The following is a 24,943-nucleotide window of genomic DNA, read 5'->3' as shown; positions in this document are numbered from 1 at the left end:
TTTTTTACTAAACTCAGCACGTTCTTCCAGATGACGTGGTGTACATGGAAAACGAAGACTGGCGACGAGAGTACGTACTCAATGATGTTGGCAAGATTTACATGGGATCTTGGAAGCAGCCAGAGGGCCGACAATGGATTTTCGGTCAGGTAGGCATGTGTGTATAGGTTGCTAAGTTAGTAAACACAGGTACTAGTAGCGATTTACAAAACTTAAGTTCGGAAGACAAAGTATATGCAAGCTTTCGAGATACAAGAACGGCATCGTACAGCCGTTCATTCATAGAAGTGGAGACCCGCCGTTCGCTCGGGAACAGCTGTCTGAAGGGAGTAAGCGCTTAAGAGGTAGTGTGCTCGCGCCCCCACTGCTTAAAGCAGCCATGACAACCAATTTTCGATCATAGTATGTGCTATGTGGATTATTCCTTGTGCATTCACATATAAGCTGGCGAAATTTTAGCGCATTTGGTCGAGCACTTAATTTATAACCGTATATTTTTTATAAACACGCGAGCGGCCTGAGAGTCGGGCAACACTGGCGCAATCGCGAGCCGTGGCGTAACGAGCAGCTTGCTGTGCGAGCGTCTGCATTCCGGCGGACGATATTGTTCCGTGGTCAGGTGCGCGTGAAATCGAGATATCTTAGCTTTCTTCAGCTTGGCACTGAAAGTGAACAATTTGCAGCGGCTGAAATTTCGGTAGAAGACGACGGCTCCGCTCCATGCAGCACATGACGCCACGGACGCCGTTGCAAAATGGCGGTCGCCGGCGTTTTACAGCCGGCGAGCTCTAGGGCTTGTTTTTCATCCGAAATATTCTTTTACAGTCCACTTTTCATATCTGTAGAGGCATAATAGACCCTGCTGCTTCTATTTTTCGCTGAAAACCACAAATTGACGGGGGGCCGACCCCCCCCCCCCTCCCCAAATTTTCGCCTTCCCCCCTATTGCCGCTCCAAGAGCGCCGAAATGCTGACCCAACAATATGCGCCGTGAAAAAAAAAAAAAAATATATATATATATATATATATATATATATATATATATATATATATATATAGTACACTAAAAAAAAACGATTACGCTCGAAAACGATACAGGTTTTAAGGTCGACAATGCAATTAGCTCGTGCCCAGCTTTGGAGAGAGTCAAGTTTGCGTCACAGCGAGTCAATTGATCATTTTTTTTTTCTTATGTGGCTGTTCCAGTTTGGAGACATGGTCCTGCCCGCGTGCTTGCTCGTCCTGGACAAGTCGAACCTTACTTACGCCGCCAGGGCCAATCCGGTGAAAGTCGTCCGCGCCATCTCCGCAATGGTAAGCGTGCCACTGCGCAAGAGCAACATAAATACATCTTAGGGAATTCAGCTGTTCACTTATCTGTGCATAAAAACCAAACTAAACAGAGGTTCAAAGGCGAATGGAGACCCGAAGTGTTCTCGACTACTGCTCGGCCACTGTTGTAGGGAAAAAAGGCAGCTTTGCACTAGTGGTGCCAAGCTTGAAGGAGGTGAGGAGCTATAGGCCGCCACCTTTGTTTCTCTTCGGTTTTCTCTTTTAAATGCGAAGCATTTCTTAGCGAACTTCTGCGACTTTGAGCGTATCTATCTATCTATCTATCTATCTATCTATCTATCTATCTATCTATCTATCTATCTATCTATCTATCTATCTATCTATCTATCTATCTATCTATCTATCTATCTATCTATCTATCTATCTATCTATCTATCTATCTATCTATCTATCTATCTATCTATCTATCTATCTATCTATCTATCTATCTATCTATCTATCTATCTATCTATCTATCTATCTATCTATCTATCTATCTATCTATCTATCTATCTATCTATCTATCTATCTATCTATCTATCTATCTATCTATCTATCTATCTATCTATCTATCTATCTATCTATCTATCTATCTATCTATCTAGCCGCCTACGACTTGGTGCTCTCCTGCTCGTTTCGTTGATCGAATGTACACCAAAATTGGCATGGCATAACAGGACTGTATTACGAACATGAATGACGAGTCATGATATGCATGCCACAGTCTTGGTGTTCTTACGGCCGTTTCGTTAACTCGATATATACCAAAATTGATACGGCGTGACAAGAGTGTATGACGAACATAACTGACAGGTCCTAACGTGCAAATCATGAAACGCATGTCATGTACAGCATGATATACATGCCACGCTCATGGTGCGCTCGCGGCCGTTTCGCTAGCTTGATATATACCAACATTGGTACGCGCGACGTTACTGTGTAACGAACATAAATAACACGAGTTAACATGAAAATCATGACACGCATGTCATGTACAGCATGACTTACGTGCCATGCTCATGGTGCGCTGGCGGCCTTTTCTACATTTATACGTACTTTTGCCTGCGTTACGCCAAGCGACGACATCATACGACAGCCAGGGCCCCAAAAGTGCTCCGCACTTTAAAAAAAGAAAGATTTCCCAAGCTGGAGCAAACCGTTTCAAGTATCTAGACAACGAAATAACTTGGTTGTTGCCAAAAACTTTGTTCTATTCGTCGTGCTAACAACGCAGCGGTCGTACTGACGAAAGTTGGCTCTGCAGCTTGATATATTGCTTCTTAAACCACTGCTTCCACCACGTCCGCTTTCTTCTTAGCGGTTGTATCTCTCTGAGAAACGCTTCGCTGTTTCTACCACCAAAATGAAAAGAGGAAGACCTTGTTATGAAATTACTGGTCAATATTTGACGAGCGGACGCCGAAACTATGCTAGCCACCATGCCGAAACTCTTAGTACCGGCTGCCCGATGACGCGCGCGGCAAAGCAAGCAGCCTGTTGACGCAAAATGGGCCAGAATGGATGTGTGGTCGATGGACGCGACGCAGTGAACGAGTGAGCGCGCCCTACCGCTGCGCCCTCAATGTAACATACCATTTCAACTGCTGACATAGGCTATACTGCTCATAATACGAAGATGACATTCCGCGTATGTTCCAAGTGACACACGACATCCGTTGAGTCAGACGCTGCTTGAAGCGTTAAACAACGCACCTGTTCATTTCAGGCATGCGTTACTGACGTTACCTCAGTTAACGGAAGACAATTAATAAAAGATGCGGTATCAATTTTCACTTATTTAGCTTGTGCGACAACGAAACAACGGCATATATCAAAGCCCACTTGCGGTTGTAGCTTGCCGTATCGTTCAATCGCAAGGTCCTCTTTTTCTTTTCTTTTTGTCCTTCTTTGCACTGGTGCGTAATGAAGAGCACATATTGACCAGCTTATAAAATTTTGTAACGTACGTTGACCTCCTTAATTAGCATTTATCGCACTTATTAACCTTTCTATTCTGTCTCAATTGGCACAAGTTGGCATGAGCCTTGAATGCATAAAAGATGGACGATGACACATTCCCCTATAGTCGCCGCGTTGCGATGCGTTTATATTTCTTTCATCACGCACACAAATGACAGAAGTCGCCATTTCAGCGCTGACCCCGGTCCGCGTAAGGACAGTAGTTCGCTGAAATTGAGACGACGCCTTGATAAGGCCTCCCATATTTAACACAAAAAATGAGCAAAGTACGTTGCTCAATTTCAACGAACCCGAGACGCCGCCTCCACGGGCTGATAGCCGCGGTACGTTCATTCCCTGGTCGACCTTGGCTGTATCTCCTTTCCTTCTCGCCTTCTCTCTCGCTCCGTCTCACAGTGAATGATGCCTGACAAAAAAATATCTATATATACATGTAGTAGTTGAAAACATCTTTACTTTGTAAGCATATATTTCATTCAATACATATATACGATACCGAACACGCAGGTTTTAAGACAAGGATGAAAGAGATACAAATTAACGTCAGACGTATTTCATGAGGGCCACTTTTTGCCGCTCTTATTTTAAAGTTCGCAGTTGTTGAAACTGGAAGTATGAAACAATTAATTCAGACATACGCTTCTTCTATGTCTCCTTTAACACCGTATGTACAGAACAAAACGCTAACAAACATCAAGTAGTACATACTGCCTCTGCGCTGTCTGCGATCCAAGAAATGCGGCTGGCTTTACGCCATGACGCCATGGCGCAACTGTTATTACTTGTTTGTTCACGTGCGTTCACGTGCGTGAAAAAAACGACTCACACACTTGCTTCTGGTGCGAAAGAAAAACTTGTTGTCCACAAAGAGAAATTATGAACGGCCATCCTCAGCTACCGTTGCTAGCTCGTCTTTTGTTGTTCGTTGCTGTGGCGTGTTGGTGTGATTACATTGTTGTGCTTTCCTTGAAGGGACACAGGGTGAATCACCGTACCATAGTTGCCTTTTAAGGCACTTCCACGCTCGCTGCCGTTAAAATTATCTTTTGGTTCCCATTATCTTCGAGTTGCCGCTAGGGCTACATTCCAATCACACCTATTGCGACAGTATTGCCTACGACGCTCACCATAAATGGCGAGATTGTTCGTTAACCATAGGCCTGAGCAGGGTCCCCTTCAGGGGGGGGGGCGAAGGCTCATCGCAGTGCCCCCCCCCTCTCGATTAATCAATGTATGGGGCAGAATTTGCGCCCCCCTGCGCACGCCTATGTTGTTAACAAAAGATGTTTGCACTGGACTTCGGTGACACTTCCGCAAACCCTTTATACAACCTTTAAGGGTGTTCTTACGAGGAGGAATACTCGCACCAAGCGTGTGCTTTACTAAAACCGCGAGGCGTTCGACGCTTACGCAGGTGAACAGTGCTGACGACGGCGGCATAGTCACTGGCAACTGGTCGGGCAACTACGACGACGGCACGGCACCCTGGATGTGGACCGGAAGTAGCGCCATCCTCGAGCAATACGTCAAAACTGGTGGCACCTCCGTCAACTACGGGCAGTGCTGGGTCTTCTCTGGCGTATGCAACACCGGTGAGCAAGCCGACAGTTTTACGGAACCTGTACCTGTTAACTTTCTCGTTCATTTTCTTTTTTTTTTTTTGCCTGAATAATGGTTATCTGCCTGAGTTGAGGCATCTCTGATATAAATGCAAAGCAAAGGTGTGAATTTAACAGCAAGGAGTTTCGAAGTGGGATGTCAACTTTTTTGAAACAATAATTTGCGAGTTAGTGACGCTTTACTGCATACACTACAAGACAGAAAAGGCGTATTTGGGGCGTCTTTCTGCCACACAACGATAATCGTCATCTATCTCTCGAGCTTTGCTAGCGCTATCCCCACGTGCCCGGTACTTCCCCGCAAATAGTTTCTTAATAATACACTAGAGGGAAACCTGGCGCTAGTGCCTATGGGAGCTGCAATGCATGGCGCTTAAGCCAACATGGGAGTGATGGGTAGTACATAGATTTGCCCAAGCTTCATTCTTTCGGCTCCGTGTGGCCTGCAACCGCTTTGTCGCAAGACTAAGTTCAGCAAAAGTTCAGCACTCGCACTTCACCCCCCTTTTAGGCTCACCAATTCAAATCAGCTCAAGAGGTTCCCAACGAGTCATTCTTTGATCCAAAACAAAAGCCAAAACACAACAATAAACAAAGGCACAAGTGCGTTCGAAGCGGCAAGCATGAAGACTAGGCAAATCTATGTACTTCCCATCGTTCCCATGGTGGCTGAACGATCGCCGCGCCACAGTTCCCTCTAGTAAATATTCTAGGAGGCTCTATGCTTTCCGGTCACGAACGGCACGCGGCTATCAGCGTGACATAGCACTTTTGATAGGAAACTAGCGAGCACATAGTTTTCGAGAAAGGAAGCGCAAGCGAGACAGATGATTATTGTTGTGTGGCAGAAATGCACCCCAAATATTCGCGTCTGCCTTAGAGGGTAGGTAACGGCAGTCCTACTGATATTTATCCGGTGAAAGCTAGTACTATAGCTTATTAAAGGCCATTGCCTTATATAAAAGGGGGCTGAGAACGTCACGTGGCTGTTTTCAGGATCATCAGCTCTTATTGTTCTCTTTTTGCCAATTTCGCAGTGTGCCGTGCGCTCGGCATTCCGTGCCGTCCGGTTACGTGCTATGCGTCTGCTCACGATACGGACGAGAGCATTACCATCGACCGTTACTTCGACAAAGAAGGCGAGGAGCTGAAGAAATACTCCAGGGATTCCATCTGGTGTGTATGCAATTGATTTAAGATCGAAACGTACCATGACCGCTTTCTGCGCATTTCCACAACATACGTTTCAGAGGTGTGCACTCTCGTTTGTGTGGAGTTAAGACCTATTAATAAGGCCGATTGATAACATCACTGTAAGTAAAAGTTGCACAACAGAAAGTGGGGAAATTTTTTTAGTGTAGGAACACGTTTTCATTCCTATGTGAAAGCTCAAAGGCTGTTTTATTATGTCTTAAAGTGCATACGTTTCTTCGGGGCAGTTCATAAATCACTTTTGAGGCAGGTATGTGTTTGTAAAAGGATTCAGGTAATTCAGAGTATTACGTAGTCTGCTATGCGAGAGGTGTATCGTGTGCACAGCTGTCACGTCTGTACAGATTGAAGACTGCCCCATTCTTGTCCTTCAGGAATTTCCACGTGTGGAACGAAGTGTGGATGGCAAGGAAGGACCTACCATCAGGCTACGGAGGATGGCAGGCTATCGACGCTACGCCACAGGAAACCAGCGATGGTACGACGATTGCAGCATTGTAAACTCTCGTGCGAGGTTTTTTGTGGGACAAAATTTATAACCTGTTAAACTGAAAAGGTTTCCCTAACTTCCTTAACAACGCTCGTTGAACAGCTTCTCGTAAACACTGGAAAACTAAAATGAAAGTGCCGAGAGTGACAAACGAAGCTTCACGCAGGCTTCTACCAAGTCGGCCCGTGTTCAGTGATGGCCGTCAAGAAGGGCGAGATAGGCTACATGTACGACTCGCCGTTCGTGTTCGCCGAGGTCAACGCCGACATCATCCACTGGAAAGAAGACCCCGAAAGCGCCTTCGGTTGGTCCCGGAGCAAGACGTTAACGTACCAGTAAGCCTGCGTAATTATGTTTGCATTGTGCTATCCTTGCACGTATATTGGTGGAGGATAGGGGTGTGCACGTGAAACTGGCGAGAGGCTATAGCGTTGGTCGAGGAGACACTGCCGAAGTTAGCGCTAACGCTCTTAACGACAGTCTCCTAGAAATTCGAAGTGTTCTCTCGTTCGCCCACTGGAATGCAACGCATGAGCAACTGCAGTAAGTTTCTTTGTCCCTGACGTTGAGTTCTCATTCATTTTCTTTGTGGCGTGCTTGTCCCGTTTACACATCAACAAGTTAAGCTCTCTGTGTTTGTGTCATGCGCATATTTTACTTTTTCACGCCGTATTTTACACGCCTGTGAGAGAGGCTCGCTTTCGTTAGTAATATATTTATTACTGCTCGTTAACAGAAAAGCCTTACCACGAAATGCACAGCCAGTTTCCGAATTTCGTACAAAAAAGCATGATTACGGAGCAACTAGTGGGTCGGAGCGTCGCCAAAAATCAAGGCTGTGGACGACAGATAACCGGATCGTGCACGGGGCAAGCATCAGTCGATGGCTCAATGCATGTTGAGAACATCCCTTTATGAATCGGTATGGTCCTGGTGTCACTCATGCGTCGATTCTCCGCATGCGAAATTCGGAGTTCGCGCTAACAAACGACAAAACTTTTTTGTGCGTTTTTTTACACCAGAAATACGGCAATTTGCCGTTTATTCAGTGTTTTCCGTCTACGTCTATACGGTAGCAGTCTACCGCTTATCTTTCACTTAGTCTGGACAGGAGCTTGCATTCACCGCTCCCTCTCCCCCTTACTACATTTCAATAAACGGGTGAGATAGGGTAACTAGTACAGCATCTGTTTCTTGTTAGATACGACGACCTGCTTGTAAAGCACGTCAACATATACAGGGGGTACCTATTGTATGCCATTCTTGCGAGTACGACGCATGTTACCCTTATCAAATAAATTATCTTCGTTCACGACTGGTATTTGCACGACTGCAGAGATATATTGCTGACTTGGGGCTTTAATGTCGGTGCATTGTTCCTGACGCACGCGATCAATAGAACTCCCGCCTCACATATGCCACCGGTGGGTGACAGACAGACAGGGTATATATTTTGTAGCAATTACTTTCTTTCATTTTTTTTTTCATTCTTCTCGCCACTGGCTTGCACGGAGCTGTGCCCCGTTACTGCGGGGACAGGCTACTACGACTGATGTATGATATGAAAAGAACAGAGTCGGCAGAAAACTGTTACAGAACACCGCCACAGGCCTGCATTTCTGAGGGACCGCGTCGGGCTGAATTCGAACGCGGCTTTTGTATTTAAAGGTGTTGATTATCGCTGTTATCTGGGGTTCACGCCCTCAGCCGGAACAGTGACTTGATGAGCGCTTGGTGAAACGCTAGCTGCGCCACTACTACATCACCATTGTCTTCTGATGACCAGTAAAACTAGCTACCGGATGCGACCTATACGTAGTCGCTTATGGATGCGGAGGGTCGGCTTTTCTAGATGTTTTTTTTTAAACATCACTCTGAGTCGTAAAGCACGAACCGTACAATAACGAAAATCCTAGCGCTGTAGCGCCGTTTGAAATGTCAAAACACCCATTATTAGCAGCCCGCAAACAGACAACAGAATAAAAAAAAAAAGACAGATTTTGTCATCGGTACTGTTTGCAGTAAGTGTGTTTCGAAAAGACTGGCAAACGGCTCATTCCACTGTAGCAAGCTAGGCGTCCAATTACCGAAAGCAAATTTATATTTACAAATCTATATTTTACAAACACTGCGCCATTATCGAAATAGGTCACAGCTAATTTGACACATGCATCCCTTCTTTCAGCCGTTTTCCAAATAAAAAAAAAACACTATAGAAAGCCTCCGATACCGTAGAAGTATGTATACGTGTCACCGTTAACAACCAAATCTGTTTCCCCACGTGTTCTCGGACAAGCGAAAGACTGCCATCGATACAGCGCAATCATAGTAACAACTCATAAGAACAAGCCGGAGAAACAAGCATCTGCAAAAGCACACATGGGGCAGCCGCTACAGTAGTTAACGCTGGCACCATGGAATGTTGTACTTCGCTGTCACTTCCATTTTGCTCTCATGTTCTCGTCCACATATGACGATTAAGGTATCTGCGATGGAAGCATGGCTTTTAAACGTTATATTTTGGTTGTATCATTCCATACTATTCTCACATTCCATGATCTTGCTTGAAACTTTACTTTCAGTGTGGGCCTTGGAGTGTTGACGAAAAAAGCCAACGTTAAGATCCAAGATGGCATGGGAGATTCCGAAGATATCACGCACTGTTATAAGAGCAAAGAAGGTATGTGAACCATTGAATAGCAATCATAAAACCAGCTCTGTAGTTGTCGGTATCATACTTGCCCAGAAAAAAAGAAAAAAAAGTGATTAAGCATGCAAACCAAGGAGCTGAATTTGGGCCAAAGGTCTCATAATTTGTGACGTGTTATTGAAAGAATACATCTGGCTTCTGTTCTAATGGAACTTTTCAGATGTTTCCTTGCTGGAGCTCTAAAGGTAAAAGTTATCATAAGCGATGCAAGAGACTAGCTTCTCAAAAGTTCATCTATATTAACGTGTTAACTTTTATTGTTGGAATCACTAAAATGTGGATGTCTTTGTAACAAACCACAGAATGCATATCCATCGCAATAAGCACTGCTTCGAGTAACGCTGCGCGGTCAAGTTCAATTTACGCCGAAAGAGTACCACTGATGACAGCGCCAACTGACGGCAAAGACATTTGCTCGCAGGAACGGACGAAGAGCGCATGGCAGTGCTGAACGCAGCGCGCAGCGGCGGCCTCAACGTGTTGTTCGAGCTTCCCAGCGAGTCGAAGCAGGACGTGAGGCTTAAGCTGCAGGACATCGAGAGCGTCATGATCGGCGAGCCGTTCTGCGTGACCGTCAGCATGCGCAACGAAAGCAACGAGCAGCGCACCATCAACGCGGTACTCTGCGCCTCGTCGGTCTACTACACCGGCATCCTGGCGCGCAAGATCAAGCGTGACAAGGCGACGTTCGTGCTCCAGCCGCAGGAAGGTGGGAATCCCGTACTGGGGGAGCAGGGGCACATCCATATTAGTCTGCTGCTTAGGATACTCGGTTCATTTCACGCAGTCATGCGCGATAACTTGGCACTGAATGCCAATTAATATCGTATACCTTTCGGGGCCGTTCAACATCACTGTTTAAATTGACGGCTGACACAACATGACTGTAAAAACAATGTTCAGCCTGTACTTGGGCTTTTGCGCGCGTCAGTGCTAGGAGTATTTCACCCTCCTAAATTGTACATTCTACTAGAGTACGTGCCTAATTAGACAAATAAACATTACGGTGGTCTTTAAAGCCCCGTTAAAGGTGAACGATATAGAAATGAGGTGCCGACGCAAGACACCACTACCTCTCTGTCATTTTTGCTGCGTTAGACTTACCGCTCCATGTAAGCCCCGTATTACCTAATAACCACTCGAAGCTTACGAACTGTACAAGGCACTAGGAATCTATTCGAACTTGAAGAGCCGTCGCGTTAAACGGTGCCGCCATATTTATTGACGAATAGCTTTTGAAGCTGCCTCTTGCGGCTGCCCGCTACGTCTGAAGAAGTATATAGCCTGCCTCACGAAGAACTCCAATGTAATTTGCGTCTCGCGCACGCGCAGCAGTACTACGTCGACGTCATTTCTTTCGGTCCACGAAACCTCTGTAGATCATTTTCTAAATCGCTAGCGGAACACGACCTCTTTCCCGACGCTTCTCTCTCCCTTCCTCCTTTATGTTTTCTCGTTCAACTGCGAAACGCCTTTCAATTCTTGTGATATTCGATTTTATGCCTTTCGAAACTCAAAAGAAAAAAGAAACGTCATTTACACAAGTCTGGAGGAGTGGCCTCTTTTTTTTTTAGTTTTGTGAATATGCTAACAAGCCAATTTTGTTTTTCAGAAGAGGTATTGTCACTGACGGTGGAGCCCGAGGAGTACCTCGATAAACTGGTGGACTTCGCAATGGTGAAAATCTACGTCATCGCGAACGTGAAGGAGACGAGGCAAACATGGTCTGAAGAGGACGACTTCACTATCACGAAGCCGAAATTGAATATTGAGGTATTTCGATGACCTTATGATGCGCACTCACACCTCGACTGATATAAACGACAGCTCTTTACGAAAGTGCGAGAATATATCGAAAATGAATATGAAGCAAAATTATGTTTCTCAGTAAAAACTTCATCATTTTAAGGTGACCTCGATAGTTCTGTTAAACATTAATTTTTCTTAATATAGTGTAAGCTATACAATTTTGAACTAGCGCTCGAGTGTTCATCAGAGCGTCGACCGGGCTGCTTACACACTGGTGTGGCTTTTAGCGCACATTTTACGAGGCGCACGTGAATCTTGTCTCTTTGTCTCCTCGTCATTTCGTGCGCTAAAAGCCACATCGGTGTCACACTGACACGTCCAAGACGCTACGTTGCAGTCTACACACGATCTTTCTGTCTACCTGAGCTATTCTTCTCTGTCTTTTATTGAAGAATGCATCTCAAGTATCTTTGAGAAATCGCCGTTTATAACGAAATACTCTCGTCGACAATCAACTACAAAACGGCCTTAATTCGCGTCCTCTACTTTCAGGTCGAGGGACCAGTGAAGGTCGGCCATCCATTCAGACTCGTAATGCGCTTCACAAATCCACTCAATGTTCCTCTCCAAGACTGCACCCTGTCCGTTGAAGGCCCTGGCGTCACAAGCGCGCTCATCGTTCACCTCTCGTAAGTACAACTATGTTCAGGCAACTTGGAATGGACACGTCTTGGTGCCACTTGGCTGTGACTGCGTGCATTCAGCATTTTTAGATGCGAAGTATCTCTTGCTCGGCGGTATGTAACGCGGCGTGGTAATCCGCACGTGGCTTAGTAGTACGCACTCACACTACGCATGCGCGACTCTCCTCCTTCCCTCTCTCCAACAGCTGCGCGTTACTCTCTCCACTTCTCTACCAGCACCTGCTTGCGCTTCTCCTGCGTTCTCGCTTCTGCTCTCGCGGCGCATGCGCTACTCTCCTCCTCTAGTCTCCTCTCCTTCAAATAGTAGAACGCTGCGCGCGTTCAGTCCAGCGCTTGCCTCGGTTGGCTCCTCTGTAATGCGGGCTCGACATGCCGAAATTCTCTCCTGCGCAGCGCCGCGATGGGCCCAGCGCATGCGCGTCCCCTCCCCCTCTCTCTCCTCTCCTACGCTGCCTCTCTCTCGCGCGCCTGTCGACCACGTTCCCCGCACGCCCTGTGAGAATTAACGGCCAGGCTAGAGGGAAGACACGACGCGCGTAGTGTTCCTCTTCGCGTTCCACGACGCGAGGTCGGTAGCATGCCCAGCGAACGCACACGGAACGCGATCGTGCAAGTGCTCCGGCTTCGCATCGCCTCATAGTCCCCTTTAGCGGGAGATGGTGTAATTTTTATATTTGTGACGACGCTTTTTAAGCATCGCAATTTTATCAGCGAAACTGATCATTAATGATGAAACAATAGAGGCGAATATGGTAAACGTCATTTCTTTCTTTTTTCTTTTATACGTGGCGCGACCACATCGTATACGCCATAAGCAGAGAGCAGGCAGCACGTTCATGTTTGCCGGACGAAGAAGGGACAGGAAACACAGCGCAGTTTATGTTAACGGTTGCGTATATAACGAAATGCAATTGTTGATAATGATAATATCCAATCCTGCCCCCTAACGGCGTGCAACGTGCCTGATATCGTAAGAAATAAGGTAGCCTGAAAAAGAAGAAGCGTAACCACATTTAAAAAAAAAAGTAAACATCTTTAGTTTTTCCTTGTAACGATCGACATTTGCATCGCGATGGTCATGAACTCTCAGGAGCAAAAGTACGTTGAGAATATGGCATAATAAAAAAAAACAGACTGAAATAAGGCACTGCCTTTTAACGTGAGATTCTAGCACTCCATCGCAAGGGTCAATGATAATAACGTGGCTTGCACCACTTTATTTCCGGCACCGTTCGTGGAATGTGTGGACAATCTTTTTCTCGTTCGGGTCATCTCCGGACTCCAACGCACTGGCGCCACAGGTCAACTCGGCAATCCAACGCCGCTATAGCTGTGTGAGCGCACGGCGGTATTTCGGCCGCACACCTTTCCTTTGGTGTGGTTTTGTTCTTTGCGTTTAAAATTCATACAGAGGTAGTAATTGTCAGAAAACGAAGAGAGATTCCTCGCTCGATGTTTGCCAATCGACTCCATATCTTCCAGTGAACTGTGTGTCTTGCTTGTATTACTTAGAGCACGCGGCATCAACTACCGCCTCACGGCTACTTTTGCTAGTGTTAAACATAACGATGCCATTTCCTGTGTTCTCGGCACCTTCAAAACTTTGCAGGAATGTGGCGCCGCACGCCGAGTGGGTGCACCGGGAGACGTTCGTGCCCGCGAGGCCTGGTCCGCGCAACGTGATGGCCGTATTCAACTGCCGGGAGCTGTTCAACATCGAGGGATCGGCGCAGACGGTGGTCGACGCATGAGCCCCGACGGCCGTTCGAGTGCGCTCCGCTTTTCTGCATCTGCAAGGCAGCAATTTTCATGGCAGCAATAGGTGGCTGAGAAGCTTTCGCTCGTGACGCCCAGACTGTGTTGTGTGTATAGATGTGAGTCATATAATTGCCAATAAATCGCGTGTGTTCGTCTTTATATGACACAAACTAAAAGCTTTTCGTCTCTCTCCGATGACTTGACGGTTCTTAAGCGCAAAAGGAAAGAATCACTAACGACACAGCCTAAAGCAAAATAAAAATAAAACCACTTTGCACCACATAGGTAACAACTTACCTCCGTAAGGGGTTATCCATAGTGAATTTTTTTATGCGCCAGGAAATCCAAGACGCTTGAACTAAAGTGTGACGAAGAACGTTCAACAAAAAAGAAAGTAAGAAAAAAGGAAAGGATATCGGTGAGTCATCCACAAAAAGACGGCTATAGGACAGCTCACCGCCGTCTGTAAACGCATAAACAACCAGTATGTTGGTACAGAAACAAACTAAGATAAAACTAGAAGTACGATAAAGCCGGAGCGTTATGCGGTCGGAGATACCGCCGGAAAATCAGCTCCTATGCTCCAGATACTACACATTTCGATATCTGTCGCCGTGTACATTCAAAATTCGCTCACGTTCTTCGTTATACTTTTCCTCTGTCTCTCTCTCCTAAATTTAGCACAACTACACAAATGCACAAAGTGCTTTGATTGCTCTCGGTGGTGTTGAAGGAAAAAGTTAAGCCAGCCATTCCAGCCTGTGGTGAAATTGCATTTAATTAGCGTTGTACTATATCGATTATATCGACACACATAAGCGTACATATATAGAGATAGGATACCGAATTGCCGTGCACGCATCACCGGACGGATCGATGTGGCACACAGCTGCTTGCTCACCTCGTTAAGCAGGGATAGGTGCGGCTGGCTGGACCGGTACGTGAATCCGTTGCTTCGAGATAGCCGGCGCCGTTCCTCCGTCTAGAGACTTCTTGCGCGTCGGGCACAACGACTGCCCGTCTTCGCTGGAGGACGTCCCGTTTCCGAGTTCCATGTGGAGCGGTTGTAAGTTCTAGGCGTCCGAACGGAACCAATGGCGGCTGGCGACGCTGCATGACGCACAGCCTGCGTCCACTGCGCGCCTCGCACGTGGACCTGGTTTTGTGCGACACGAACAAAAAAAAAAGGAAGCCTCGATTTACCAACCAGAGAATGCCGCGCAATAACGCCACCGGTATTAATGCGGTATTATTACACGTGTTACTACCACTTGTTACTGCCATAAGTACATAAGTCGGTGAACAAAGAGTGTTACTGAAGCCAACGTTTCGGCAGGTGGACTTGTCTTTGTCAGAGCAGCAACTGACGTAGACAGTTGCTGCTCTGACGAACAATTCTATCCTAACGAGTCCGCTTGCCACAACGGTGGCTCCTACGACATTTCCTGTTCAAGAAATTTTCATCACTTCAGTCCTCCATCTTTACCCGAACTTCTGTCCTGTTGGGATCACAACTCCATGTGTTAGTACCGTACACCAAGTAACTGAGAAACATTTTGAGGGTTGGAAGATGGACCATTCAGGAATTCAGTCGAGGAAGATCATTCCGTTCGCTTTAGCTCGGCTAGCACAGGCGCTAATATGTGCAGATTACGCGGCCAGCCTAAAACGCTGTGGGCGCAACTGGTCACGACCAAGCGCACCTTTCACAAGTCAAAGAGTACTTCACAGGGCACGTATTGTTCACCAAAAAAGCGACGGATGCCAACACTCGTGACCTACCCTAACTCACAGTGTGTGACAGGCAGCGCACAAGTTGACCGAAATACTTGACAAGGTACACATGTGTGACCTCGCCGAAATGACATGGCGCGCGCACAACGAAGACGTGAATCGCGAATTTCAAAATCGAGCCTTGTAAGTGAAACTACGCATCGCGCCGGCCTGTGCGTTCTTCTTGCTGATCGCAAGCACGTAGGAACTCCATAGGTTGCTTTTCTTAAATCGGGTGTTTAATTAAGGCCGCACATTCTGCCATCCCTCACGTAGAATTGAATTGGCGTGTTACTTCTATGTAAGAAGACTTCGTGTGGCACTTGAATAGCACTCACTGATCAATTGGAGGACATATCTAAGTCGTCTTTACCACCTGCAGCTGAATAACAAGATGGGCATTATCCTAATAAACTGCCCCTCATTAATACCACGCATTCGTCACTGGCTGGAGCCTTCGCTAACAGCTACGCTGTACAACAACTAACGGTACCTGAATATCCCCAGTGAGAAAAATACACCAGATATAGACCACAATTTCATTAACAAAGAAAGCCTCTATATGCCTCCTTTCGCGTGGCTTCTGGTGTGGTGCGCCTGCATGGTCGGTCTCACCAGTTCAGTGTTCCAATGTCTCCAGGATCGGCGCTCTGTATAGTAGGAGTGCCTATCCTGCAGCCAGTGCCACAAGAAAGTAAGCCGGGACCGGAGACAGTATTACATATTTAACAAAAAATACTGTCGCCTGAGGCCACCAGCTATTGAACATGGGCTGTGCCTGAATTTTGTAGTTCTTCGATACGTCTAAAATGAAATCGCGCCTTGGCTGCTGCTTTGGTTCGCTCTCGCGCGTCCGTTCTACAGAATAAGAACTGACGCCATTCGCTAGGAACTATCACCGCAACAGGCTCACTGAAGAAGAAGAAGAAGCAACTTTATTAAAAAGTAAAAAGGTAAGGGGACGTGGAACAATTAGGTTGGGGCCCCAAGTCCAGGGCCACACAGGCTTCGGCTGCTCGCCGGCCAGTGGAGCCCTGGACTGGTTGACCCAAAAGTGCCAAGTGCACCGCCAGGTCTGAGCTGACGAGTTGTGCCTCCCACTGTTTCGTACTAATTTCAGTTTTCTTGCCTAGGAATATCTCTAGGTCCTTAGACATTTTATTACACTCCTACGAGGTATGATAAATAACGTTGGTCTGTCTCCGCATCATGGACAGGCGTCCGGAAACAGCGTCGCTCGCGTGCATTTGTTTAACACAAATAAATTTGGATAGACGTCAGCTTTAATTGTACGGAGATTGAACTTATTCTCTTCAGGGAGTGTTTTGTGAGGAACTTCGTACCATTGGCGTACCAACTTCGTACCAACCCTAGCCAAGGAACTCCGTATCTCGGCTAGGATTGGTTCGAGTAATGAGTTCAGTGGTGGCGGGCACACCGCTCGGTTACAAAATTCGCAAGCTAGCGCGTCCGCCTTTTCATGGCCCTCGAGCCCAGCGTGTCCCAGGCACCAGACTAGCGAAAGTCCCCGCGTGTTTGAGTGGGATTGAATGTGTCCGAGCGCACCCGTGTGTATATGTAAGTAAGCTCGACTTGCTGCGCAACCAGCAGGAAAGAAGGAGGGAGGCAGGAAAGAGCGCAGACTACCAACTGTTTATTGTCAGTTTGGCGAAGCCAATATATATAGGCATGCCACACTGCGCCATCACGATGCGCACAACACCAAGATTCATTTACAAAACTGTACCGCTGACAGAGCTGTGAAAAAAACACCGCATTTTTCTACGTAATCACAGGGTGTACACCTCTAATTTTATATCTTCATTTTTTTATCTTTTTACTACTCCAAGCATCTGCGATGGCGTGGACAACACATGAAAAGGCACAGTGAAAATTGTAAAGGCCATGGAAAATGACTAAAACTATAAAACAACACTGCTCATATCATCCAAAGCCATCTACAAAAGAGCAACAACGACGAAGCACACCAATGAAGCAAAACACCAAGAGAGTCGCAACTTAAACCTTCTAAAAACTTTGCAAATGGTCATATGCGAAACAAAATAGGCGAAAAGAGTGCACAGCAGCTAACCCTCATCTAAAGGTTAACAGAAGAAAACCTTTCCAAAGTGTTACCCACAAAATTAAATATGGCCATTTAAGAACACTATTTCTTTGTCTGAAAGCAATACTGACGGCATGCTTATGCATTTGTCATTGTACTGCCTGATAAAATACGCTTCTATAATTTCCCTTTCAGTCTTTTCCCGTGCCTTTGCCACGACTGATACATTCTCGAATCGGGCGGTACAGCCACACGTCCTACAGTGAAAATCCAAATGACCACCATTCTTACCCCTTACAGCCAGACTGTGCTCACGCATGCGTTCGTTGAGGCATCGGCCCGTCTGCCCTATGTGTTCTCTCCCACATTATAAAGGGATGTGATAAACTACAGCAGAATTACACCTTTGCTTCATTAGTGTGCTGCATCGTTGTTGCTCTTTTGTAGATGGATTTGGATGATATGAGTAGTGTTGTTTTATAGTTTTAGTAATCTTCCATGGCCTTTACAATTTTCACTGTGCCTTTTCATGTGTTGTCCGCGCCATCGCAGACGCTTGGAGTAGTAAAAAGATAAAAAAAATAAAGAGATAAAAAAAATTCGGCAGATCCCACGTACCATGGGAGTCGATGTTATGCGAAGCATGCGGCGGGAAGGTGGCTGTGGCGTAACTTCTTTCGCTGAGCGAAATGTTACAAAATGACGCTAAATATTTGTGTAAATTTTATACGCACACATATATGTTGAGGAGCCGCATATGTGTTATATAACCAGTTGTTTACAGTTGGGTAACGCTGCCAACGGCAACGTGGGTATTATACACACACCAGAAGCGGTACGCTGATATGTTGTGCTTATACTTGTCCCTTATGATGGAGAACGCACGCACGTTTCACGAACCCGTGTGCATGTGTGGAAGAATTTCTTGACAGTTCTTGAACAAGGTCATCATCCCCGTGATCAGGGAGCACCAGCAGCTGGTCATGACTGTGTTATCGGATCAGGTCGTGATCGCGGTGACGAGGGGTCCATGTGTAGTGAAGTATGAGGTATAGTACAGCTGTTGTAAATCGTGGATGCCTCGGTCATTTCGTCGACAAATCTTCTGTCAATAGAGCCGGCGACATGTCGGAATCTGAAGTCACCCTTCGCGTCGGTGAGGCATAGGCCGTCGAGGCTGGTAGGCCTGGATAGTGCCACGTAGACCAATATCAGTGGATGACGCTTCTCGTATTCGTAGATTACCTGGGCGTATGTGGCCTACGCAGCCTAGTCTATAAAGCGGCTGTCAATCAACCTGGCATCATCCTCGGTCAGCATGAGGACATCGCCCAGCCTCGTAAGGAATGAAGAGGACACTGCGTCGTTCTGGCGGACTAAGAGCACGGTGCGATGATGTGAATATCGTACGCAACTTTCGTTAATGTATTCCTCCGGGGTCTAGCAATGCTTCAATATAGCTTGCTCAATCACAGGAATACAACTGTAACGTTTATTAGACTGCTATAAAAGCGGAGCCAACACTGGGACCATAGCCGTTAATCTGACATGACGCCTGTATCGTAGGAGTATACACATCGTAGGGGTATCATGTAGTGTTTATTGCTTTCTTGTAAAATTAGATAGCAAGAACCACAACCACAATTGACATTGCACCGATATTTCGCCTGCATAGGCTGTTTTTCCACACCAGTTTATACACCTGGCGTGGCTCTGTGGTAGAATACCTGAATGCACACACAATGCTTGGGTTCGCTTCCTGCTGGGATCCTAATTTTCATTCTTTCCATTCGTCGCGTCAACGCTGCCGATGTCGGTTTTTCTTAACGCTCTCGCAATTAATGTCTGTTCTCGCCGTTCCTGGGCAGATATAAACTGTCAATCACATGTGGCGCATACCCGTGCACCGCGGCCCATGGTAAACGGGTATGTGCCACACGACACGTGTCTGGAGGAAACGGTTTGACGACGTATGCGAAATGATTTTCACGTTGTTCATGTCATGACCCGAGAGTTATATTCGTCAAATCCTCTTACCCTCCCATGCCAATTTTGGTGTACACCAAGTTAAGGAGGCGATCATGAGAGCCCGCATACGTAGGCGGCTAGATAGATAGATAGATAGATACGTAGATAGAAACGCTCAAAGTGCCAAAGGTTCGCTAAGAAATGATTCGCATTTAATTAGAGGTGTACGCCCTGTGATTACGTAGAAAAAATTGTGGCGCTTGGTATAAATGCGGTGTTTTTTCACAGCTCGGTCAGCGGTACAGTTTTGTAAATGAATCTTGGTGTTGTGCGCATCGTGATGGCGCAGTCTGGCATGCCTATAATTGGCTTCGTAAAACTGACAATAAACACTTGGTAGTCTGCGCTCTTTCCTGTCTCCCTCCTTCTTTCCTGCTGGTTGCGCAGCAAGTCGAGTTTACAAATATGAACCAACTATAGTCTGTAAAGAAGTATTGCTGTATATGTAAGGCTGTTTCACACTTAAGGGAAAACTCGGAGCGCATTGCAATGTGCTTCGAGTCTTCCCCTATGTGTGAAACAGCCTGTACTTACATGTGCTGTGTTTGCGTATACTGCGGAGCTGGCTCGGGTCCGTTCGGACCACGGTGTAAGAATACTCGCCCCATGCATGAGTGCGACTGTCTTCCCTAGAGGCTAACTAAAGCACTGTGATCACTGCGTATTATTGCACAAACCAAAACACAAACCAAATACAAACCGGCGGCGACGACGGACAACTACGGCGGTTGGTGTGAACTCATGACAGCTTTCGCTTTAAAAGCATTCTTTGATCATGCAGGGGCAGCATTCAAAGATGGCTGCTGTCGCGCCACGCATGACGAGAGAGAACAGCCACATTTAGCATCTCTGTCACCGTCTAGAGGCATCGCTTGGTTGAACCAGACAAGCCCCGTGCAGAAGCCTACATCAATTGGAAATAATCATACTACTGGCGCTGCACTAAGAAAAAGCACTGCACACGTTTCATGAAAAAACTTTATAACTGCGTCAGCGCTGAAAAAAAGAAAAAAAAAAGGCGAGTGTTCACAGCACTCGACAATACGGGAATTTTGAAGACATGCGCAGTCAAGATGCAGCATTGGAGCAAATGATGCGAGACCTTGGCATGCACATCACTGTATACCGCGGCCAGCATGGAGGTGTCAGAGCACATGTCACGGATGGCGCTGTCCAGGAAATTCTTTTACACGAGGCTAAATCAGTCTCACGTAGACTCGCGCTACCACGGTCCACTTGAGCAGCGGCTGAGTGCCGAGATGTTAGGCGGTACGCCATCGCCTCGGTTCACTTGAGCAGGGGCTGAGTGCCGAGATGTTAGGCGGAACGCCATCCGTCAGCTCCCTCACGTCAATAGCGGTATCGAAGCCCGGCAGGCTGTCGAAGGAGCGGTCATTGACGTTCCTGTCAGCAAACAGGAAATGCTCATCACCCTCGGAGAGCTTTAGGCTCCACTCGTCCGAAGGCGTTGCCGCCTCAAGCAGAGGCCCGGTACCGGCTCGTCGGTTGATGGGAGAGAGCTGCCAGATTTCATCTCCTAAATCCGAACCCTGGCTCCATCGAAGTCGCATGAAACCGCTATCACTCATAGGGCTCGAATGCGGGACCATGTGGAGGGGCCTCATGGAAGAGGGCCCTTCCATGGCGTCATCAGTGATTGGGCTTAGCGGTTGGCAGCCCTGAATCTCGTTAGTTGGCTCTTCTTCGATGACGCTGCAGAAGAGCCTGCGCCTAACAGATCTGCGGCCAGTGATTCCTTCGCGGGCTGATTGCCTGTTTTGAGTCGCATGGAATGTGTCGTAATCCCCCAGTACAGTGCTGAGGTCAAACATTGGGGGTACTGCAAGTGGCATCTGGCTCCACATTGTAGCTGTGTGGAGCTTTCGTTCCGGTTGTACGCCACTGTTCGCACCAACGACTTCTGCGGCTGGAGTAGGGCTCCTCACCCTCGATGAAGGCTCGCATGGCGACGGGACGATTGCCTCGGCTGAGAAGAATGGGTCGATTGTCTGTTGTGACATCTGAAACGGGTGGCAGCTCTCTTCTGCTTGGAGATAACTTAGCTCTTCTTCCTCAATGTCAATCGAAAAGAAGTCGGCCATCTGGTCGATGGGCCGACTGAACGAGCGTGACAATGCCGCCGCTTCCGGGCTTCTCACTTGAAACAACGACGGTGAACAGAGTCGTTCACTGAGCTGTTCCGGTTCAAGTTCAAACGGGTTTTTTCTGTTGGGGACGTTGTCGCTGCATCCGTTGCTGTTGCTGTTGCTGCTGCTGCTGCTGCGGCGGCGGCGACGGATGCCGCGTCTAGTCTGCGGCTCCTCTACCGCCATTGCGCTGCTCCGATCACGAGGTGATTCGGGCTGGCTGAATGAGGAACCAACCTCTTCACCGTCGCTGAAAGAGTACCTGCTGCTGGTGCTGCTGCGCGGGCAAGACTGCGGCAATTCAGCCATTGTCGCTGCCACGCAAACACGATGCAGTCCCCTTGATATTTGCAGATTCGGTGCTGTTCTGCTGCCACGTGCAGAATAAGTAACTCAAGATGTTTCCAGAGGAAGGCGAACGCATTCAGTGAGAAGGGTGAAAGCCTTGCATCTCCGTGGGACGTTGGCGGTAGCCTTCACAGGTAGACTTGGACGTTCAGCCACCACTGTGATAGCACCAGCGGTCCCTCACACGTCAGCGGTGCCTTTAGACGCCCTTGTCGACGTGACAGCACATGGGACAGCTATAGATACGCTGCGCCACTTCGAAGTGGACCAGACGTATCGAGCTAAGAGCCGCAGGAGCAGCGTCGGCTTTTCCAGCGGGCGAGCGCGTGAACTGGCGCGAGCCAACGGGGCGGAGCATTGACGTATCGTCGTTTTCCTCGACCTACGGAAGTGACTCGTAACAAGATTGGAATTAAATGCGCGAAGCGTTGGATAATTTGTTGACACTAAGTGACATACCTCAGCCGACTATGTAGAATAGGCAATCAATTGATTGGAAATAAAACAAAACAAAATAATTCCTGCAAATATAGATATTTTAAATTGATATTCTATGTACAATACTAGGAAATCGCCTTCTTTCTCAGAGCTCGGTTACTATTAATTTTAAGCCTTACGTTACCATTAAGACAGAGTTATTTTTATTCATCTATGTGGAAAGATATTATAAAACGATCATTGCAATCTTGTGTTCAACTTATTAAATCAATGTTTAATCCCAGACATTCCTGTCGCGGAGAGAGATAGAACCTTTTATTTGAAGAAGTGTGAGTGCTCTTCCTCGTAGGGTGCAGCACTTAGTTCACGGCCCCATTAGCGGGCGCCACTTCAAGCGCCCGCTGGAAAAGCCGACGCTGCTCTGAGCTGGTCAGCGCAGTCCTCCAAGAGGAACTTGACGGTGAAGGAATAGGGCCCAGTGGTGAGAGAGAGAGAGAGAAAGCTCTTTAATGAAAAACAGAGAATTCTGCCGGCGTACCTAAAGGCGCCTACATGCCCAGTGGCGTGCATTCCGAGGTGCAGTGATATACTGTGGACTTCGCTCCCCAGTAGGGGCGGTACGAGGGACATTGTATAGTGTGGAAGAAGTGAAGGGTGACAGAAAATGCCGACGACCCTGGCGGAGCGTCATGCAAATCGCAAATGTCGTGAGCAATAGGCGAGCTACGTGCGTCAGCTGTGAGGAAGAGGACGATGCCGGTTGGAAAAGAAAGTCATGCATGAACACGCAATAGTAGGAGGAGTTAACTGTAACGAGAGAACATGCGTGAAGAGCGCAGTGGGAGTGTACCGAACAATTGTTCTTTCAGAAAAACCTCATCGTTCACAAAGCATCACAAAACATGAAACAAAATTTAAGACTGAAAGGACACGTGGAATGTATTGCAGAACTGAAAAATGTTCCGCTGTCAAGTGGAGAGTGCTGAGATACTTTCAGACATCTTGGCTTCTTCTATCTTCGGCGTCGCGAGGAAGGGTACCTGGATGTGTGCCCCGGACTTCCCGCGTACCACAAGCATCCGCACACCGCGTAAAATCCACACACTGCCGTGGTCATACCTCTCAATAAGTTCACCGGATAACACCTCCTGACAACGACGTGCGGAATGGCCTTCTTCCATAGCGCAGTCTTCTAGGAGGAACTTAGACATGTCTTTCTGGAAACAAGCCAACCAATCTCCACCGCCCTCATCATCCAACTACCACAATTCTCACTTGCATCGCTCAGGCCCATGACACCATGGTGTACGCAGCCCAAGCGGCCATTTCACGAAATCTTCCAGGCTGTGGGAAGGCCCACAGCCTTTATGTACCACTCGATGCAACAAAAGTTACGAAAATGCCCATTTGAACAATGACTGTTATGCACGAATAAGTAGAACATTACAGCAAAAGTCACCGAGTCCCTTTAGCTAACGCTCAGGGGATCACAGGCGAAAGCCTATGCTCTGCGAGGCGCTCTTAATTAAGTACATGTATTGTTCGTTGTGGCGCCTGTGTTTGTCAGTTCGTGTCTTCCCTTCGTCCCCGCGCTGTTTGCGCCGTACCTTTTTTTTTCACTCTTAATTCACTCTTGATTCGTTTGATTCCCTTTTATTTCGTTAGCAAAATGCGGCTGGACCGGCCAGCCGCATTTCTGCCGTCGCCGTGAGCTTCAGTATAAAGTGCAAGGGCGATGACATCACCCCGCGTCCAACTGCAGCGTACCTCGTAATTTTATTGTAGTTTCGGCACGCAAGGTCCCACCAATTATTACGCTCACTGCAGGTTTGATATTATGAGATGCGTTCTGGTTTCAGCTATAGCCGACATAACAGCAATGTATTTAGGGATTAAGGGTGAACTTGGCTGGAACTCGCCTTGACCTCATGCCGATGCTTACCCATCCACGGTACCATGGCAAAGGCAGTGAGTGACACACGAGTGTCGGGAAGACTTCGCAACAACTAGCGGCGCTGAAACGACAGTATCCAACCAGAATATTTCCTCCAATCGTGTATACACTGTAAGAGAGAGGCCTCTCAGTGCCAACTAACAATAGGTCCTGCAATGTTTACGGTTAAAGCACTCGACAGCCAGAAAGAACGCGCCTCGGCAAACACGACAGCGCATAAAAATGCCACTATTGGAACGGAACGATACCATTGTTCAGCGGAAGTATATCGTCTTCGCCGTATACAGACAGACCACGCATGCCACTGTTTACTGCACGTAAGCCAAGGTTCGCATTCACAAAAGTAATGCAAGGGGAAGGGGGGGGGGGGGAGGATGTGCCAGTCTGTACGTGTGCATGTGTGTTAATGTTCGTTTTTGCGTGGGCGCGCGCCTTCCGAAATAGGGATGAGGTTGAAGAACATGACTTCAAGAAAACTGACAAAAAAGGGAGAAATATTTTGAAGCCAATGGTTTTGTTTTGCTTGTGGAAAGGAGTATAGTTACACTGAAGACTGTTTGAATAGTTAGTTAGTTAGTTAGTTAGTTAGTTAGTTAGTTAGTTAGTTAGTTAGTTAGTTAGTTAGTTAGTTAGTTA

General features: G+C 47.1%; 1 protein-coding gene across 1 annotated transcript in view; it reads left to right on the top strand.

The window, feature by feature from the left end:
* The window catches only part of LOC119377488 (hemocyte protein-glutamine gamma-glutamyltransferase), a 35,240-nt gene extending 21,525 nt beyond the window's left edge, over nucleotides 1-13,715 (top strand). Inside the window, exons 5-15 of the mRNA XM_037646927.2 lie at nucleotides 31-149; nucleotides 1,207-1,314; nucleotides 4,727-4,904; nucleotides 5,969-6,107; nucleotides 6,518-6,621; nucleotides 6,800-6,968; nucleotides 9,216-9,313; nucleotides 9,765-10,052; nucleotides 10,956-11,116; nucleotides 11,645-11,781; nucleotides 13,406-13,715. Coding sequence (XP_037502855.1) covers nucleotides 31-149; nucleotides 1,207-1,314; nucleotides 4,727-4,904; nucleotides 5,969-6,107; nucleotides 6,518-6,621; nucleotides 6,800-6,968; nucleotides 9,216-9,313; nucleotides 9,765-10,052; nucleotides 10,956-11,116; nucleotides 11,645-11,781; nucleotides 13,406-13,547 — 1,643 coding nt within the window. The 3' untranslated portion in view covers nucleotides 13,548-13,715. The remainder of the gene's footprint in view (nucleotides 1-30; nucleotides 150-1,206; nucleotides 1,315-4,726; nucleotides 4,905-5,968; nucleotides 6,108-6,517; nucleotides 6,622-6,799; nucleotides 6,969-9,215; nucleotides 9,314-9,764; nucleotides 10,053-10,955; nucleotides 11,117-11,644; nucleotides 11,782-13,405) is intronic.
* The last annotated feature ends 11,228 nt before the right edge of the window (nucleotides 13,716-24,943 follow it).

Source organism: Rhipicephalus sanguineus, chromosome 1 (genome assembly GCF_013339695.2).
Source record: "Rhipicephalus sanguineus isolate Rsan-2018 chromosome 1, BIME_Rsan_1.4, whole genome shotgun sequence".
Lineage (NCBI taxonomy): Eukaryota > Metazoa > Arthropoda > Arachnida > Ixodida > Ixodidae > Rhipicephalus > Rhipicephalus sanguineus.
This window is presented reverse-complemented; position numbering and strand designations above follow the sequence as displayed.